At 44.3% G+C, this 15,843-nt stretch overlaps 1 protein-coding gene across 2 annotated transcripts in view; it reads right to left on the reverse strand.

The window, feature by feature from the left end:
* Nucleotides 1–15,843, reverse strand: part of LOC144512611 (nck-associated protein 5-like) — a 122,241-nt gene that overhangs the window by 60,474 nt on the left and 45,924 nt on the right. The window contains exons 1-2 of one of the 2 annotated variants that reach the window (XM_078243422.1): nucleotides 11,719–12,126; nucleotides 155–218 (exon numbers count right to left, since the gene is read on the reverse strand). In XM_078243422.1, the coding sequence (XP_078099548.1) occupies nucleotides 155–218; nucleotides 11,719–11,747 (93 nt within the window). In that variant the 5' untranslated portion in view covers nucleotides 11,748–12,126. Of the gene's footprint in view, nucleotides 1–154; nucleotides 219–11,718; nucleotides 12,127–15,843 lie in introns of those variants that run through there. The other variant, XM_078243421.1, reaches the window with a different exon arrangement.

Here is a 15,843-nt window from a genome sequence, read left to right on the forward strand (position 1 = left end):
TTCAAGATGAACTGATGAAGTGTTGAGACACTAAAGATTGACTTTGGCCGATGTGACGGCTTGGCACAGCTTGACAGTGTGTGAAATGAGCATTCTGTGGCTTTTTTGGCTTTGCGCAGATTATAGGGGACGAGCAGTTTCCACTGTACTTTACCATTGTTCCTTCGCTTTTGCTCCGTGCGACTTCCCTCTGCAGGCGAGCCACGGCCAGCTTTTCCCTAAAGAGGAGGAAGGAAGAGATGAAATAAGAGTCAATGTGTGATTATTGTTTAGTGGGTGACACAGGCAGTCAGGTCCGAACCCTAAAATTGACAGATATTTTTGCATTTCAGTGGCACTTGTACTCATTATGTTTGAATTTTCTGTTTTTTTGCACCAAATCATTGTTTTTCCCCAAACATTATTGTCGAGGAAAAAAGGCCTAATCTTTGTCTATCTTCAGCGTGCGCGCGCACACACACACACACACACACACAGTGAGGAGACAGGGTCATCCACTAACCACACAAAGCGGAGTGCTTGCAGACAAAAATAGCTCAGAGGAAACAAAAAGCAGGGCATCCTCACACCAGACACACACTCATAAGAGACTCACTCTCCCTTACAACCACACACACACACACACACACACACTAAACAAAGAAATAGATTGTGCATGTCCAATCCGTTTCCCACGTGAGGGCATTCCAGGCTTTAATGGGATAAATCTTGGCACACTAGCACTGATAATACATAACCCTGTTTTATGGCCCCTCCTGAGGTATCACAACAACTGAAAACACTGCTGCAGGACAACCCAGCCTGCATCTCACAGCTTGTTAAAGGCTTGTCATTCTGCAAGTGTTTGGAAGCGTTTGAAAGTCCAACAAATGTGTAACGAGGAAAATGCCTCCTCTGGCAGTATAACATATGTTTGAAGCTTTACAAGACCAAAACATCATTAATTCTAATGTCAAATGCTGCATTGGCATTCATAAAGATGTAAATATGGTGATCTAAATGTCAACACAGTGTATTGACACAAGAGGCTTGTGATGTCCGCCAATTATTACCCTTACATAGCATTAGGTATGCTAATTAAGTCAGTTATTAAGATAATGAATGCGTTAATTAGCAAATATTTAGGATAAGATTAGACATACTTTGTTGTCCCAAAGGAAATGTGTCTTGGACTCAGGTGTTGCTCACATACTGCTTCCAAAATGAGGTACAAATATTACAAAAAACAACAAAAATGAATCACAAGTAAACACACATACACAAAACACATACAAATGATTACACAAAAGGGTTAAAGCACGCTCCAGAATGAAATCAGGACATCTTTTGTGTATGAGAGGAAAGCTGGGATGTATGTTTGAAGTTTTCATCAAAGTATTGTTCCAGACTTTCTGTGCTCACAAGAACACATCACACACTCAAAGCCAACTAATATGGGACCACGGGACCTAACAAAGGAGTGTATACAGCAGACAGCCACAAGTAATCACAATCACCTGCACATTTTTCACATTTCTTCAGTGAAGTAGACACCCAAACCCCTCGCCAACCTCCCTTAACCCCCAAAATAACTCATGACTAACATCTTCTTGTCACCTTTGACAAGACATCATTGTTTCTGAGCGGCTTACCTGTCGGGGGGGGAAAAACCCCAGTGATTAAGAGGCAGCTGGGGATGTATGGTTCATGGATGAATCGACCGTCTGGATAGAAAAGAGTGCGCTGAGCTACATGCTAACTGCCAGTGGAAGCCATTCCCACCGCCACTCTAATGAAACCAGATTGAACCAGGCAAAGCCGAGCCTGGCACTTGTGAAAGAACTGGTGCGGTGGTGACAAATCCGGGAGGAAGTCAAGCAAGGCTTCAAGACAAGGAGTGTGCGTTTGGGTGTGTAGTAGTGCGTGTGTCTGCTTAAGTGTGAGAAGTTTGTGCATTCATAAATGTGGGTGTGGGAACATGCATTCATTAAAGTGAAGGTGCTGTTGTGTGTGTGTGTGTGTGTGTGTGTGTGTGTGTGTGTGTGTGTGTGTGTGTGTGTGTGTGTGTGTGTGTGTGTGTGTGTGTGTGTGTGTGTGTGTTTGTGTGTGTTTGTGTGTGTTTGTGTGTGCGACGGAATTGCTCCACACCTGAGACTGACTAATACACATGTTCCAGTTACACAATGTGTCTCTTTCTATTACAACATACTGTTTGTTTCAAACCATTACACTACCTGGAGAGAAAAATGTGAAAGAAGGGGGGGATCGGGGTGTCTATGGAACTTGTACTCACTGCAGATATTGTTTGGTTAAACAGGACCGACCTGGCATTCCTCCAGTCTGTGTTATGGCTGAGCTTCAGCCCTGTAAGGGGTTAAGTTTCAGGCCACTTATGCACAGGCATGTTCCAGAAGCAAAGGAGCATGAGCCAACTGCGCCCGGAGAAAATCATCGCCAAATATAGAGCAATTTGACATTCTGTGTTAAACATAATTATAGTAACTGGCACAAGCGGGAGTCAAAACACGGTTTCAGTGCAAAATGCTCACCGGCGACATTTGCATCCAATTGTCGCTGACGTGGAATTATGTGATATTTGAACTACATTCAAGCGCACATGAAAGTCATCAGCAATCTGCTATATTCTGTATCAGATGTTTAGAGTGACATATTCCGCCAATCACTCACTTCGTAATCTTTTACCAGCTGTGTCAACTGTCCAATCAAAATAGTCAAAGTCCAACCCGAAGGCTGTTTATCTTATGTAGAAGGCAGTTGTTGGATATGCAAACAGCCATGTTATAATGGTGTTTGGGAAAAAAAGGTGAAACATTATAATTAATGTGTCACCAAACAGGGTCAGAACACAGTTTCCCGTTGTTAAATGCCTCATCTTAAAAGGACAATTCCAACAACTCTGGTCTTATTTTTTTTACAAATATGGCCATTGTTTCTAATAGTAAAGTAATAATTGAAATCTGGCAACACACCGCACTATAACAAAGTCTTACTGGGCGAGAAACATGAGCAGTTAGAAAGCTTTGCCAACAGTTTTTTTTTCCACATTACATAAACTTTATTTGGAGGTAAAATCAGAAGTTTGCACACCCGTAATGTCTGTAATAACCCCTCATTGCAAAGAAAAAACTGGAAGCGCTTGCAATGTATCTATTTGTAGTCTATACGCTGTGTGTACATATTTCACACTTGACTCTGACTAAATGGGAATTATTTCAGGCCACAGTCCATGCCTTTAATCTGTACATCCAAGCATGTGATAAAAGCACAAGCTGACAGTTGACCGTGTATACATTCTTCATCCCCCTCTACTGTTTTTCGTCCTCTTTGAGCCCCAATATGAAGCTCGGTTGAGTGAATTCCAACAGGCAATCATGAGCAGTGTCAACGTGGACTTCCAGCAGTTCCCAGTGACCTGGAATCACCTGATATCACCGGAGGCCTATCTCCTGCCGAGCATTAGGGGAGCAGGCCAAACCAGCTGACAACCCTGATCTCGAATGCACCCGCTGTCTCTTTTGCACACACAAACACACACACACACACACACACACACACACACACACTTTCTCTGGGTTACGGTTTCTATGCATCAAAAGTTAATGCGGCAAGAGGCATAAGGACCTTTTCTCATAAGGATGTCATATAGATTATACTTTGAGTTTTAAGGTACAAACTTACTAATTGGACCTTTAAAACAAGGCTAATTTTTTACTCCCTTAAAATTTGACACACAGTAAGTTTGAACCCCTGCTTGGACATAACTACAAGTTTGTCTCATATTTTTAGTTGACACCATCTGCTGTCCACCCACACACACCTCAAAAATCATTTCCTTTCTTTTCAAATGCAAATCCAGCAGCATCAAAAGCTCTACAGTACATCCCTTCCTTTGAGATAAGACCGACATCACAGAGTGATCCTGACACCAGCCTTGTTGCATTCGCAGTAGTTCAACCCCGTTTCCTCCACACATTCTCCCTGTTCAGACACTGTGGAAACCCCTCTCACACTTTTTCCTCCTGCTCACATTGAGACAACGCGCCGACTGTTTGCTTCACGGCGTCTGCGGCATGCAAAGACACGATCTGTCAGGGCTGAGGGAGGATCAATCACAACGAGAGCATTCGCCAACCTGAGCTGACATGTTGGACCCATGTGCTTTGAACTGCAATGTGGGAGGCAGACGTTTAGCTGCGTTTTCATCACTGTTATCACGGCTCCTGCATACAGGTGGTTTAATCCATTGTACATTGTTTGCCGTTAAGCACATAATGAAAGAGAACAAAAGTGCTGTCAAAAGTGCTTGCGTTTTGGTTTCCTATTTCTCTCCAGCACTGTACACCATCTTATTATCACGTGTGGTTAATCTCTCCTATGTGTAGAAATATGTTAACCGATTAAAAACCACATAATGCTTCAGCCTGTTTTCCTGCAGCAGTTACTCATACTGACATAAATGCACAGATCAGGATGCATAAAAGTAAACCATCTTTCCAATATTGTCATCGAGGCTTACGGGGAGATAAACATTCCAATCGTGCTGAACCACAAATGTACACAGAGTGGTCGAGTGGGATGCATAAATGTTTGGATGAGAGCAGAGCTGCCATGCATTTATGTATTAGTGTCTGCACTCCTGCTGGGTTAAGAGCTCTGACATGCACGCAATCCTCGTGGCCCACATAGGGCATCCTGTTCAAAGGGACTCTGGCTACATTTTGGCTCAGACTCCGGACCGGTCATTCCCATCCTAAATAGTCCTACGGCTGTGTTATGTAACCTCCTGCACCGATCCAAAATTTCAATCCAGCCACCAGTGCGGGACAATGAGCTTACCGAGGCGTTTGATAAGTTATAACATCCAACCCAGCCTGACAGGAAAGCGGAGTTACAACTTCCAGGAGGTTAAAGCCGAGATGGATGAAAAATGACTGTCAACTTGAGCATTTTTACACCTTGCACAAATGAAATTTCGCAGGTTTTGGGGCCACATGGATTCATTCTCAATTGCATTCTCCTGTAAGAGTCTAGAAGTTGTGCACAAATCATCTCCCAACTCAACATCTTGTGTTAATTCTTGTATTAATAACACATACATCATCATCAGTGTTGTTCTCTAAAGACTCTTTCTGCAGTCAAACACCAAATACAGAGATGGCATTAAAATCAGCCCTCATCTGTTTCATCTGAGCGGTGGGGTTCGCACATCTGTGACCATTCAATTGTTCACAATGCATTAGGCAGGTCCAATCAATCACCAAAAAGATGCCGAACGGTGGGCCTGACCTGCGCCCGTTTTCCACCGCCTCACCCACAGCTGGTTCCTGACCTCCTGTCTCCCGCCACAGACCCTGTCTGCACCGGAGGGCAGCGGAAAAACAGGAGCCACATGTCAGCACCCTACACACACACCCCAAACCCAACCCAGCCAGCCAGGCACAATGAGCTTTACCTCACCACGGCAGACCATCAATTATTGACGAGGTGAAATGTGATGAGGTTGTACTGTGAGCACACAAAGAACACATGCCTTTTCAAGCTGCCATGTGGCCTTGAAATGTCTTTACTTTATGAAAAGGCATATTTCTAATCAACATCCATTTGTTCTTTATGCAATGAAGAAATTTCTTCACATTCAGTATGTTATTTTTCTAGTATGTCGGATCACATTTACATTTTCCTACATTGACTTGGCCACCAGAATGTCTTGTGACAATGTGGGTCATCAACACCCTAACATAACTTCCCTTATTCATACTTCCTTCTGATATATGGAGTTGTGTATTGGACGTTGTTGGGACACGTGTGCACCACACTGAGTAAAAGCAGTCAAACGAGTTGAGATGATCACGATTAGCAGAATTTCTCCAAAGTCAACAACATCTTGAATGCTCTGAGTTGTTTATCCTTTCCTTCTGTGATAACATCAGTGCTGTAGGCGAGTCTCAGCTCTGGATATCTTAATTACACTGGTGCAACATGACTTTCGTTTTTGACATGATCTCACAGCGCATGATTGATAGATGCAATCATAAAACGGTGTGAAAATGAGTTGTAAACAAGTTGAGGGAGTTATCTCCAGAATCAGAGTGAGGGCATTGGTTTAAATGCATCATTTTGTAGGCCACGATCAGATCAAATGTACGCACTTCTGAAGCAGCAAAAATCAGACATGAGGAATCCTCGGAGACTCCTCCTGAGCTCTGAGGAATGCACTCGCCAAGCGTGGATTACCCCTGCCTGACTGTCTGTCTCCCTAAATGTTTTCTCATTCTGCAAGCATGGCCTGACCTCAATTGTTTCCGAGCCACAGACGCATTCCTGTCCAGACGAAACGAAACATTGCGGATGAGCAGATGTGCTTTAAAAATGGCCGCAGCACCCGTCCGCCTGTCTGCCGGGAGGGTTTTTACTCACCAGCCCGCCTCGTTAAGAACGGGTACGGGGATAGACGCAAACACACAAGAGGGCACTCATAAACACATGCATGAACACACATGTGCAAACACACTGGCAAAGATATGCAGAGACATACACACTCACACAATTTTGAATCTTTTATGTCCAAATCATAAAAGAGAGATGACTCCAAACTGAAAGGATGCACTGTTGCTGGACCTGAACAACCACAGATATGATGAAGAAAGATGTGTTGATACAGAGCAAGAGATAAGGCAAGTTTCATACCCCCAGAAGAGAAAAACAAATGGAGCTTATCAAAAGGCATTCCCAGCCACACGCTCACATTCCAACAGGTAATAATCCTATGCGTGTGTCTAAGTTTTTCCAGTGATGGTTGTCTCGCTTGAATTACACACACTTACACATAATTGAGTTTAAGTAAAGCTCCCTTCACACTGGACTACAATTACCTCATGATTTAGAAGTTTACCTGTGTTTTGTGAGGCGCATTCAGACACAAAGACGGGAAATCGGGAAATATACTTCTGTCAAGACGCATTTAAACACCACAGCAGATCTACTGTATGCCCCAAAAGGATGCTAACGCTGGGCTATGCTTGAAATTAACTAGTTTAAGGGCATGTCGTGCATTCTTTTTCAGCTCTGAAGACCTGTCCAATTGCTGTGTAAAGATTGTCAAATTTTCCGTTTCTGAAAGTTAAAAACATTGAGGGATGAGCCATCCAAATTCAGAAGGTGTGGGAGGAGGGGACTGGAACTGAACATGCTATCCCAAAGAGAAAAAGGCCACGCAAATGTCTCAGGAAGATGCAAACAAACGAAGATGCAAGTGTGTTGACTCCTGCATCTTTATTGAATATCTGGTAGTTTAATAAAATCAAACGCTAACTCAGCCACATTGACATGTCAGTGATTAAAAAGAGGCCCACATACTTTAGGCAAGCCACACGTTTCATCCATTGTTCTGTATTTTACACCCTGGCTGGCCTGGGTTGAAGTAATTGGGGAACAGGGACTCAACATGTACTACTGTACTGTAATAGTAGAATGTTCTGCTGACTCATGGAGACTGTGCAAATGCTATAGGGTGTTTTACACCGGCTGTCAACACATCGTTTTCAGAAAAGCGAGCAAACAGTAGCCCTTTACAGAGGCAGACAAATGGCCGGTTCACACACAAATAGACACAATAGAAACAAAGGTACGGTAAAATAGGAGCACTCAAAACCACGGGCCTGCCATCTCTACTGCTACGTACACACCCCTGGGTGCATGTGTGGGTTTGTGAGCACAAGTTGCTGGGCAGCTGTTGCAGAAGTCATGCATCTATTTCTTGCTGCAGACAGTTCCTTTTCAGAAGTCATGCTTTCAGTTTCATTTGTTGGATCAATCAATTTAAATTTGCCTTTGCCCAGCCAGCCTCCATGTACTTATTGTCACAGAAATGTTGCCATGGCATTTCCATTCTGGCGCTCTGGCATGCTGGTAATAAAGTAATTAAAAGCTACTCCACCCATTGTAATTTACTCTAAGCAAAGCGTTTCACCCAATGGCTAATAGAGCTTAAATCCAACAAGAGAGGTGTTTGGAAAAGAGTTTTACTGCAGGTGAGCTTCTCCAGCAGCCTCCATCCATTTCCTTTCCAGCTGTGCCAACACCTCCAGCCACTGCACGAGGTCCTGCATGTTTCTCCCACTATTATACGATGATTTACAGCCAAGATAGTGGGGAGCTGAAGTTTGTTGACATTCCCCGCCCAGCGCAACCTCAAATACGACACTGACCCCCTTTCCAACCTCGTAAACGGCTTGCTCCGTTGAAAGCATCGCTGTGACGAGGGAAGAAATATGAAACAAGAGGGAGTGCTCACGAAGTTGGCTTTGACTGCTTTGATCTAAAAACTTGTAAGATGCATGCGCCTGTGAGTGTCAGCAGGATAATAAACAAGGACAACACCATATTATCTTGTAAACTGTTGGCATGCAGGACTATGACCTAAAAAACACAAAACCGATCCAATTTGGGGATTTTCTAGAACTTTAAAGCATAAATACGAGATATAAACAAAAGCTTTTATGAAAGGAAAACAGATGTTTATGTCTGCTATTCTACAAAAGAGAAATAATATTTGAAGGCAGTAAAGGCTGGAAAACAGGCAGTTTAAAAGCAGTAACTGCAAAAACAGCCCACAAGTCTTCGCACCTTGGTGAACTCACATGGAGCGAGTTCATCCATTTAGAAACCACAAAAAATGCTCCGTCTCTAATGACATCACTTAACAGTCAGCAAGGGTGTCTGGGCAATGCTTTGTCTCCAGGCAAAACAGCCAGTGCATGCAATAAGCCATTGATAGCTAGCAAATAAAAGACTTTTATAGGTTATAAATTGTTTCGGACCATTAAACTTTATGTTTTTCCTGAGTGACATTACTCCAAGTTAAGCCAACAGGAGACATAGAGAAAAGGCAGCTGATAGTCCCATTTTCCTGGTTCCCTAACTTGTTAACATTCAGTGAAACACAAAGCAATGAGACTTCAGCTTGAATGCAATGTGTTCTGGCTCTTTGAATCATAATCATTTTTCTTTTTCAGACAATGTATTTGCAAAAAAACAGGTTCATAGCAGCCTAAGAGAGCTCTGCAAGACTCTTTTTAGGGTTCCCACGTGCTGTTCGTGGGGGAAGATAAATGTAGAGCGGGCGAAAGGGGAGGAATGCATTCAAAGCACCCTTAATTGAGCTGGATGGCCTGCAGTCACAGAGGCAAAGCGTCTCAACAAGGCTTGTGCTGAGATCTTGAGATGTGCCTCACACGTACACATCATTAAACTGGCTGCTTTGGCTCACGACTCCACGGTACCAATGAACACTGCAGAGACAGTGGGAATTATATGGTAAAAGTTGTCTGGAAGGAGCTCCCCCGCCCCCCCTTCCTTCAAAATGAAAGTCCCCTGGCTGTCAATGAAGGGGAAGTGCTCCCATGCTGAGGCCCACTGGGCCGGCCATTGAACAGAGGAACATTCCTCAGTAATTCAGTTTGACCTGGACCAAATATGCTAGCTGAGGGTCACCGAATACAGAGCGCCACATACAGGGAGGAGACATAAGGGGAGGAGGAAAAGTTGGGAAAATCGGATGTAGAGGAGTGAGAGGCGAAGTGACGGACAAGAGTTGGAGGGGTGGAAGGGAACACAATAGCACATGAATCAGTATGGTCTGCTGGAGTGGTATTAATTTAGTGTTTAAAGTAATGATTATCACTTGAGTAATGCCAACTGGCATTCAACATTTCCCAGTACACAATTTCTGTTGAAATTAATGAACTTTAAAACCTCTATTTTAATAGAATTTGCTTTGGTATCACACAACTGACTGTACAATAACGTAGGCCATGTGAGACTTCTGACATTCCACCAAAACGTACAGCGAATGTTCCCGTCTCGTGACTTTTAAACCAAAAGTGCTTAAATATAGGACGCATGATGTAATAATGGAACGTGTTGATCAAACAAGAACAGGGGCCGCAGGGAGACAATAATAATGTGGAGAAATGGTTGCACTGCAGCGTGGATCGGGATGGAGAGAATTACAGTTTTAATTCTATAAAATCAAATCCCTCCACTTGGCAATCCTCTTATGCAGTAATCCCCAGGTAGGTTTCAGATGGCAGCGGGCTCAAACTGCCCAGTGCAGCGACACATCTGCCCTGCTGGTGGGATGATATCACTGGCTGCTGCTCTATCCCAATAAAGGCTTTAAATGGACACAGGCTAAATAGAAACTGGACCACATGGTTAAATTGTAAACTTTAGGAAGTACAGTAATGGGGATTGTACATGCAATGGAAATTAAAATACATATTTGATAGATGTCTGCTCTGGTTGATTTGGGTTTATTTGTTTGAGTCAGCGTGATTTAAGGCTATACAGTAGATTACAGATTCAAACTAAAATGCATGCAAACACTAGTTCTCAAGGGATGATAGGTCACTGGCCACATCACTTATAATACCTGAGGGTCTCATAGTTTGGGGAACTACAAATGGCAATATTGTGACTTCCAGTTATACCACTGTGAAACATTTGGGTTAAAAAGGTCAGACCAATATTAACTTTCTCTATACAGCAATGTTAGATTTGCAAAATAGGAAACTACTTTTGCTTACCCTCTTATTAAACTACTGTTGCCAACATCAATTGGGGTTTCCCATTGTGAAGCATCTACTAGATGACAGATGCTATTTTTGCCCAGTTCCCAGGGCAAGAAAAACTCAACTCAAACTATAAAAAAAGACAGGGACTGGCATTTCTCTTTGGCACTTTGACAACACCAGCAAGTGAAGGATGATACCTCCCATACTCTCCCATGCTCTCATTTTCATGTTCTCTTGCAGTTCTGTTTTTAGAGATAACAAACCCAGCTAAAAATATATAAAGCCAGTGTCCTGAAGTCTACATATGGCATCTTTAGTGTGTTGGTTGCCAGCATCCTAGCCTCTGTGTGCTGTGAAAATGGCTGACTATGAGTAAAAGATCTCTGACCTGCTGTGACTTTGACATATGGACACTAGCACTGCAGCACTTCACGCCACATTAATAAGGAGCTGCAGAGAAGCTGATCATAACAGGGAGGCTACATAATCCATATTCCCCACCACTTAGCTGTATCCACACCCAGTTCAACACCAGTCATTTCAGTTTGGGATTAGTAGGCCGGGTAGAAAATCTTAATCTGTTTGAGAAAGTGAGTATAAAGAAAGAAAAGTGGGAAGAAAAGCGTGCATTCCTGCACATACAAATCCCCTGCAATGCCCAATTGTTTTACCTCTGCGTTATCAATGGGTATCTGGTTCCTTCTGTTATCAATCAGAATTAAAGTGGTTTACACAGCAGCCCAATACTGTTGCCACTAGCAACAGGACACGCAATTCCCTCCGCAACTGGCTAATCGGGCTCAGTGCAAATCAGAGATCATCCCCTGCACATGTGTACAATGCTGCTATATGAAATATGTTCCCTCCTCTGGAGATTATTAGATAAATTGCAGCTCAGGACAAAGTGAAGATGGCTGAAGGAGGTGTGAAAAAAAAAAAAAATTCTTGAATTACATGCTACTAGCAAAAGCTGAAGGTTGCATGTATTCTTCTGACAACATAGTATGGCACATATGAGTGGATACCCTGAATCTCCAGAAAAGAATGATGTACATCACTCAACAAGACAGTACAATCTTGCAGCTGCAGAAGAAATAATGCAGTTTTGGAATGTCATGTATGCCGACGACTGACCGCTTCTTACCCTGATGAAGATGCAGCATCCTGGTGCATTCAGAGGACACACATGGTAATCCACCAGCACGCTCTCCTCCTGCTCCGCAGCGGCTACCCACTGATCCCGCAGATGATAAAGTTTACATCCACAATGCAGCACTGCCTGCTCTACACTGCACCCTGCCTGGCTCTCTACTTGACTGAGACCAAACTCAGGAGACTGGCCTCTCCGTATCTGTCTCCTCTTTCCCCTAAAACAATCAAAATCCTTACTTCCCTTTCCTCCTCCTAGTTCTTGTTGCGTCTGTCCTCTACCCTCCCTGTCTCTTTCATTCTGACAACATGCATTGACTCTCTCAACACTGCTTACCTCTCCTCTTCCTTCAGGCTGCATGTGCTCTCCCTCTGCGCTATGCTTTCTCTCACTAACACACACGCTCAGAGGCTCCTCTTCACAAACACAGCGCTGTGTGCCACCCCCTCCTACCGCCCACCCCGCCTCCTGGTTTTCTCTCTCCTCAGAATATTTCTCTTCACAGCCTGTCTCTGCTTCTATCTCTCTCTCTCTCTCATTCTGCCTGTCACTGTCTCTCTCTCCAGCTCTCTGACTGCGTCCCTCCTCCCCGGGCTTGCGGAACGTTTAACATGTGTTCAGGGAGACGGCTGCTCCGCTGCCTCGCTGAAGGTGGCTCTTTTCTCAGGAGAGGAGAAGCGAGGTTGGGGTGGGGGTTTGTCAGAGGAGGAGGAGTTTTTGGGGGGTGACAAGAGTATCGAGGGGGGTTTTACTCAGACAAGGGGACGTGAAGAGGCAAGAGGCAGCCGGCTTGTGATGTACCACTGACTGGGCTCTTTAAGTACAGAGGCAGAAGCAGAAAATGTGACAAAAAAAAAGGACAGAAGAGGAGATCATCAGAAAGACAGAGTTATTCCACAATAAAAGGTGTCAGAGAACTTAACACTAACTAGGTATGGTGTGTCATCCAACCCTGATTGAAGGCAACAGCCTGCCATCATTGAGAGAGGCAAGATGTGGAGGAAATGGAAGTCATTATGTGAAGAAAAGTTCAGATCCTGCACCACTTGGTCAATCACTGCGAAATGTATTTGGTCTTGTCAGAAAGGTGTGGGTACAGGGGGGTTTCAGATGATTTTAGACAATATTACAAGCATTTTGTTTGAAGAATACAGAGGCCCTAATTTAAAAACGGTCACTCAATTTTGGCCGTCCATCCTCACGTTTTGAAATCCCAAAATCAACCTCCAGAGGCTAAATCTGAAAACACTGGCTGCACATTTTAGTCTGGACAAGGGGCACAGAGCTTTTGGAAAACAACACAGAAAAAGAAAGAGAAGACACTGACAAAAAACAGATAGGGACAACCGAAGAAGAGATCAAGATCAAGGGAGCGAAGGACAGAATCCGAATGCCAGAGAAAGAAAAAAAGCTGAGGGAGAAGTGCTTGGGTCTGCCTGGACCAAGCGACGGAGCAGGCTCCAGCCCATCTGCCGCAATCACAATCAGTCTCAGCTGAATGGCTGTGACAAACTGCAGCCTGGAACCCACAGTCTCAACCAGGCAGGACGCCTGTAAGGGCCGAGGGAGATGAGAAGGGGGGATGAAGAGGCAGAATAGGAGAGGGGACACTCTCTATTGTCTGCTCCCCAATAGGACCAGTGCGAAAGGGGGCGGGCACCGGACGGGTGAAAGGGGGAATTAAAAGGGTCCCGGTGACAGGAGCCCTCAGTTAAAGAGGGGAAAGAAAGGACAGAGCTGACTTAGAGCCGGGGCCATCGCTGCCACTTTGCCCCACATTCACTGTCACTAATGTCCTAAATGAACAATGACACTAACAATGTGAGAAAATTAGTTTACTGGAGAACGGAAGGGAGGGGGGCTTCAAGTTGAGCAAGAGTGGAGATAAACATGCAGGGATGTGGTCACTCGCTGGGTTTGGAGGTAGATTAATTTCACTCTGGGAAATCTGGCATCACCCAATGAAAATCATAAAAAATTGACAGGTCCTGTCACATTCTCGTTATCAGATGTCTCGTAAAGCTGGCTGCCACATTCCCATTTGTCATCATAAAACTCACGGAAGATTCATGATGCCTGATTATTGCGTATGTGACCGAAATGTCCTGCAGAGGGGTAATTGTGTTTATCATAAGCGCAGCTGTCTCGCAAGGAAATCTGAATATAGAGCGAGTGTGATTTGATTCTAAGGGCAGGTGGTCACCAATTAGACACTCTTGTGCTGTTTGGGTGAGAAAGACAAATGGACGGCTGAGTCAGCACTAACACATACATATGCGGCGTAATCAAGAAATATTGAGGGCAGTGTTCCATTGTAATTTGATCAAGAGAGAGCGCCGAATGCTGATGGCTCTCGTCTGCAGGGCAACAAAAAGACAACCGAGTTGAGTAGCCGTGGTGTTTGTTTCAGAAAGAGTCACAGCAAGACCCCCAAAACACCCCCCCCCCCCCCTTTTTCTTCTAATCACGAAACAGCCCATGTTTGTTTAACTTCGTTATTTCCCATTTTAACTGCGTAATGAGAGTCTTGTGGTGTGTGTGTTTGTATAGTGCTGCGAGTGTGTACAAACTAATTGTGTGCGCACAATGTGTGTGTGTGTGTATACGGGTTTACAAGCATATGAAATGTATGGGTTTGTGCATGCATGCAACAATAAATGTGTATGAGTGTGTGCATCGCTGTATATGTGTTGTGTGTTCACAGTATGTGCACATATTACAGCCCATATATGTATGGGTGAATATAGGTTATTACAACCATAATAATGTCCATTTATTGCATTGTATGTGTCTTCATCTGTTATATTCATGCACCTATGAACGTGCGTGCGTGCGTGTGTGCGCTCACTGTGCTGAGTGATCTGCTGAGCTCATTAAGGCGCTGCTTATTGCTCTGCCAGGGGTGTCAGTGACAGATTCCACTGTTTGGAAACACTCGGCCGCCCACACAGCCAGCCTGGCTCCACCACACACACAGCATTCCTCAGGGAGGAGGGGGGTGCGTAGTGAGGGACACAGGACGATGCTGGGACAGTGGCTGGAGGGACGGCGGGTCGATATGGATTTGTAATGGGGTCCAGAGTGGTCTGAGGGAAAAGGGAAGCCCGGGGTTGTGAGTGTGCATTTGTCCACACAGAGGAAACGTGTATGTGTAAGCGCCTTTGAACTATGGTGTAGAGTCGGGTTAAAGGGATGCTGGTGGTTGTGGTTGTAGTAACACTTTTCCTCCATGACATTAATCCCCTGCAGCTTGATCACAGATGAGCGACCAGGAGCGGCCGGGGGAGGCCAGGATGCGTCCCTTGAGCTCATTACTCGACCAGTCTAGGTGTGTGTTCCAAAACAGACATTAATCACACAGGAGGAGAAGAAGAAGAACAACTTTGTTTCCTTCCCGTCTCTCCAGCACCCTGATGACGATTAGCATGCATGCTGTGTTTAAGCTTAGACATGCTTCTGAGAACTGCTATTTAATGTCTGATACAAGTGAGGAAAATAAGTGGTGTAAAATCATTTGGATACACATCAGAGAGTATGGATGGCTACAATGTATCCAGGAGATATTTAGCTGTCAACATGGCTAGACTCTTTTTGGGGGGGCTGTGGGGTGTTTTCTACATCAAGACGAGCAAAGGAAATACCAAGCTGTAGACAGGCAGCGTGTTTGTTTACCCAACACAGGCCCGCTCAGGATCTACACAGCTCACAACGCCCAGACAGATGCAAATCACATGAATGGTCACGCTGCAAGAGCCCCTTCAGAGACTGTGTGTGTGTGTGTGTGTGTGTGTGTGTGTGTGTGTGTGTGTGTGTGTGTGTGTGTTTTTTGTGTCATTTAACTTCTGTGTGAAGATGAAGAGTGTAATGCAATGAAAGCGATAATACACCTCTGTCATGTTTCATTTAGCAGAGGGATGGGGGCGGAACGATAGTCGGAATGGTGGTCCAGTGAGATTTTTCTTCCTCGTGGAACTCAGGAAATGCTTCATCAAGACTGGAATGAGCAGGATTAACGCTGCTGGAGTTGATCTTTAATTAATCACCAGTAAATCTTTAAAATGTACGTAACATTCCTTGTGTGATTATGGTAAACAAATGGGGCTTTCATACCATGACAAA

This window comes from Sander vitreus, chromosome 24, assembly GCF_031162955.1.
Source record: "Sander vitreus isolate 19-12246 chromosome 24, sanVit1, whole genome shotgun sequence".
NCBI lineage: Eukaryota > Metazoa > Chordata > Actinopteri > Perciformes > Percidae > Sander > Sander vitreus.